The sequence below is a fragment of the Cariama cristata genome, unplaced genomic scaffold (assembly GCF_000690535.1).
Source record: "Cariama cristata isolate BGI_N322 unplaced genomic scaffold, ASM69053v1 scaffold8444, whole genome shotgun sequence".
NCBI classification, from domain to species: Eukaryota; Metazoa; Chordata; class Aves; order Cariamiformes; family Cariamidae; genus Cariama; species Cariama cristata.
In genome coordinates, this window is record NW_009612338.1 from 53,674 (window position 1) to 58,702 (window position 5,029).

Genomic DNA, 5,029 nt, shown 5'->3' on the forward strand with positions numbered 1-5,029 from the left:
AGTGAAAGAGGGATTTACTACATCACAAATTCAGAAGTGAAGGTTTATAACCTGTGGGAGGTATTCCTGAAAGCTTCAGGGAGCTTTTCTAAGGTTATTTAGGTTGGCTTTTACATGGTAAAGAAGATCTAGTGCTACCTGCGCATCCGTAAGGTGTAACAAGATGGGGTCACAAACTTCAGCGCAGCCAACGCTACCCTCCCGAGCCCTAGTGCTGTGGCTTTTCTGCTTTGGCCAGCTCCAGCAGGTCTGCCTGTCCTGCAGTGTTGGACCTTTGGTTCTGTGTCCATGCTGCAGGGAGGGATGCAAGTAGCAGAGCCAAAATTTCCTCTTCCCCAGGGCTGGGGGGAGAGGGGTTTGCCCGGGTACGTCTCCAGCTCTGGTGTTCCCTGTGTCACTTGGCAGTTGGTGAATTTTAAGAGGATTTTTTAAAAAGCAAAGAAAGAAAAAAAAAAAACAACAAACCCAAACCCCACCAAACCTTCTAGATCTCAAGCCCCAGGCAGTGTCTGCTACTGTTCCCTGCCTCCCTGCCTACATCCTCTACATGTGCATCAGACACGCGGATTACATCAACGATGACCAGAAAGTGCACTCCTTGCTCACCTCCACCATCAACGGCATTAAGAAAGTGCTGAAGGTAGGCGTCCGTTTTCTCTTGTCTTGGGATTGAGATGGTGCAGGATGGTAATAACCATGTCAAAGTGTGTGATACTCGAGACTCGTAGTGATTTTCAAACCCAGTCATGCTTACAGCTTCCCTTTTTAGAAGAACAAGGAGAATTATGATCTTAGCAATAAAATTGTTTGCATTTACAGATTAAAAAACAAATGTTCACAGGGAACTAATGGCTAATGCTGCCTATCTGCAGAGAGAGCGAGCTTCCTGATTCTAGGTGGGGAAACTCAAAATCAAAATCACTTTGTCTTGCTATATCAGCATCCCCCACTGAAGGGGGGTGGTCTCACATGTTTTAATTTTGCTCCTCCAGAAACACAACGATGATTTTCAGATGACGTCGTTTTGGCTGGCGAATACATGTCGCCTCCTGCACTGTTTAAAGCAGTACAGCGGAGATGCGGTAAGAAACTCGTCTCTAATCTTGACTGTGTTGGCATTCTTCCAGGAAGGGTCTTCAGGTCTCCTGGGTCTAGTGGCTTCCCTTGGGCTACAGTGTGGGATCATCTCTGACTTTCCTCCTTTGTTAATTTGAATATAACATGAGGCAGCTCCTAGAATTATAGAATCATGGAGTGGTTGGGGCTGGAAGGGACCTTTGAAGGCCATCCAGTCCAACCCCCCTGCCATCAGCAGGGACATCTTCAACTCCATCAGGTTGTTCAGAGCCCCGGCCAACCTGACCTGGGATGTTTCCAGGGATGGGGCATCTACCACCTCTCCGGGCAACCTCTGCCAGTGCCTCACCACCCTCATCGTGAAACATTGCTTCCTTAAATCTAGTCTGAACTAGACCAGAGGTTCATGAGGCATTGCACTGAGACAAGACATTTGAGAGCTGAAATCCGAACCCTTACAACATAACCCGCAACAGAATATTTTGAATTTCGTAGCCAACCGTGCACTTTGATTTGTCTGAAAAGGGGATTTCCTTCTGGTAGGCTGTTTTGAAGGCTGTTCCCCTGGTTTTAGTAGGTCCTGCAGCTTTTCATTAACCAAGATTTTTAGACAGGAGAAAACCATTCCAAATATGGCAATTTTATTCTGAATATTTTTGCTTATTTTTTTTTTTCCCCCTGTTCTGTTCAACTAGATCAAAATAACCACACTCTGAGAGCACAAAAATGTATAATCATAATGTAAGATTTGGGAAGGAAATCTTCTCATTTCTTGCCACATCAGTAATATCTCATAAATTGAAATAAGTTTTATTATAGCCGATCCCTTCCAATAAAATCAGATCGTCACAGTCCTCTCAGTACATTACACGCTGCCATTCTCATAGCCATACATTCTGGGTATTAAAATTTTCTACAGAGCCAAATTATGTCATTTCTCATTTAGTCTTGATTTGTGTTAGATATATCGAGCAATCAAGCTTTAAGAATAAATAAAAAAAATTCCATGGAATCAAATTAACTATTCGGGTCATTCACAAGATAATGACTGGTGTGTAAAACCTTCCAAGGTTTAAATTAAAAAGAAAAATAATTTAGATAATACTTACTAATATTATGCTCCTGTTTGCCCTCTTCTGCCTGGATAACAACATTACGTTGAAAGAAAATCTTCCCCAGAAAACCAGCAGGGTCAAAAAAAAAAAAAAAACCAAACCCAAACTTAAATTTCACATTCTTTGCCGTGATTTACTGTGTTAAATGAACCGTAACTTGGTGGAAAAGACAGTGAGGAATAACCATTCTGAGCAGTCTCTGAAATACTGTTATTTTTAGTTTGAAATCCAACCTATTTTTAAGAAAACAGGTGTAAAAGAAAATCCCAAATTAAATGCAGTCTTGCAAAGAGCACGACACTTTTTCATTAGTCGGGAAAATGGAGAAATTCTGAAGTCAGCTCAAATTGTACGTGTTGTATTTTTGCATTTTGCTAGGCGGCAAACAACAAAAAAAGACGCATAGTTGTCATTTTGACACCAAATTGATAAGACCATATGAACAGGCAATTAAAGCATCTGTGTTAATTACAAAATTAAGTTAGATCACATTTGCTTCTGCTAGCAAAACTGGCATTCATGTCTGAGCCCAGAACTCAGGATCAGAGTTTGCTGCCCCTTCAGCAAAAGGCAGGGAATAAATTCAGTTACTTGGAGAGATTTCTGAACTTCAGATCAGTTTAAAATGTCCAAGCATATAGCATGTGGTTATTTTTTTTTTTTTCCTAAAATTTTAAACTCAAAATATTTGGTTTCCCGTAAATAATTACATCTCACAGGGATAAACAAATAGCTAAAAAAAGTTTCTCGGGGACTGAAATGTCCTTTTCTAGTTCATATATATATATTGCAATTAATACAAATTTGGCACCTTGCTAAAGCTAAAATGAAAAACTTATCACTTAATGATGCTTTTCTTCAAAAAGCAGCCCTCTAGTAATAATTTACGAACAAATGGCTGAGTGAATCAAAGGTGATTTATGAGTCTTGATCTTTTCTATAATAGACTAAAAATGTACTTCGGTAATATACCTGGATATATACTGTACTCTGATTTTTTAATGCAGTGATTTGACTGGACTATAAATAGGTGGAATAATGAAACCAGGTGTTTTAATCTCTTTCTGTTCAGGGTTTCATGACACAAAACACACCTAAGCAGAACGAGCACTGTCTGAAGAACTTTGACCTGACCGAGTACCGCCAGGTGCTCAGCCACCTCTCCATCCAGATCTACCAGCAGCTCATTAAAATAGCAGAGGGCATACTCCAACCCATGATCGGTAAGTTCACAGCACGTTAGCCTTTAGGAGGGTATTTTTTTTTTTTTGTGCTGTAATTATCTACTCTACGTGTTTTTTCAGACCTTTAGACTGTGCTCCTTTTCCCCAAAGGAAAATCCTGCAGTTGGTAGAGAGGGGTATATTACAAAAAAAAAGTCTTGGTTTGGAGCAGGTTCTCCTGTAAGCCTTGACCTGGAGTTTGGGAGACAGACCTGGATGAGTTTTTATTTTTCCCCGTTACAGAAATTAATAGGGATGAGTGTGTGTTTTGGTTTTTGGGTTTTTTTTTTCCCCCTATGATAGAAAATACTTCCTTTGTTTCTGTTGGGGAGGTAGTGACAGAGGTGAGGTGGTGCTGGTGGGTCCGTAGGAACAGCATTCCCCTCCAGACCAGGTTCATGGTTAAGCTTTTTATGGGTAGAAATGTGCATTATGAGGGAGGAGAGAATTGCAAAGAGGAGAAAGAGACTAAGGAAGACCTTGTTTGGCAAGGGCTGAGTCAGCAGGAGAAGAGTTACCTCCTCAGCTAAATCTGTCCTCCTCCTTGCTAAGCTAATTGAGAGGCTGTTCTCAGTGCTTTATATTTTCTATTTCAAAAATATTTTATATTTTCTAGAGCCTGGACTCCTCTGTATCTGGGAGTCTTTCCCTTTACGCTCCAAATGTCATTACCCAAATTCTGGCTGTATTCGTTGGCATCGCTGCCTACCATCGCTGCATGCACCTCTGGCTCCTTGCAGAAAGTTGTCCTGTTCCTCTATCAGTTAGTCAGGCTGTAAGAATTTTATGACTTTTAATCTATCTTCATTTCTCCCAATCCTTTGAGCCAATTAATCACTTTGCGGAATTTAAAGCTCTCTGGTGGGTATAGAGGGAGGATGGATTACAACTCAAAGGAGAGCTGTTCCCTGTTTCTGCAGCATGGCGAGTGATTTCTGCGTAGTAACATCAAGGGAAAAAAGTGGGATTTTTACAGATATTTTGTGTGCTTCAACTATTTCATGTTATCACAGTAAACTTAGCAGTTCACGGATCTGTCCTGCTTTCAGACCTCCCAGCATCCATCGCGTTGCATCGCTGAGACTGCTGCATGTTTACGACTGCCCACGGAGGGATCGGTTCTTACCTCTAGTGCCTATTAGGTGGATGCAGGCTTTTTTAACTCTTTTTTTTTTTCCCCCCTCTTTTTTTTAGTGTCTGCGGTGTTGGAAAATGAGAGTATCCAGGGGCTTTCCGGTGTCAAACCAATGGGCTACAGGAATCGCTCCTCCAGCATGGCAGATGGTGACAGCTCCTACAGCTTAGACGCAATCATTCGCCAACTGAACACCTTCCACGGCATCATGTGTGACCAGGGGCTGGACCCAGAGATCGTGCAGCAGGTCTTCAAGCAGCTCTTCTACATGATCAACGCGGTCGCCTTGAACAACCTCCTCCTGAGGAAGGATGTCTGCTCGTGGAGCACAGGCATGCAGCTAAGGTGGGACAGGGGCTTGGGGTGGGGAGGTACCTGCTTAAGGAAGTTTTCTTAATTTTACAAGGTGGTGGAAAATCAGAAAATAAAATGCCATGGTGTAAGTAAGGGGAGAAACTGGATTCAGCAGGCGCCGGGTG

The 5,029-nt window shown here is 42.1% G+C and overlaps 1 protein-coding gene across 1 annotated transcript in view; it reads left to right on the forward strand.

Moving 5' to 3' along the window:
• Positions 1-5,029, forward strand: part of MYO5B (myosin VB) — a gene marked incomplete at its 5' end in the record, with an annotated part of 59,881 nt that overhangs the window by 51,740 nt on the left and 3,112 nt on the right. The window contains 4 exons of the mRNA XM_009698577.1: positions 489-640; positions 993-1,082; positions 3,265-3,415; positions 4,610-4,895. Of these exons, the coding sequence (XP_009696879.1) occupies positions 489-640; positions 993-1,082; positions 3,265-3,415; positions 4,610-4,895 (679 nt within the window). The remainder of the gene's footprint in view (positions 1-488; positions 641-992; positions 1,083-3,264; positions 3,416-4,609; positions 4,896-5,029) is intronic.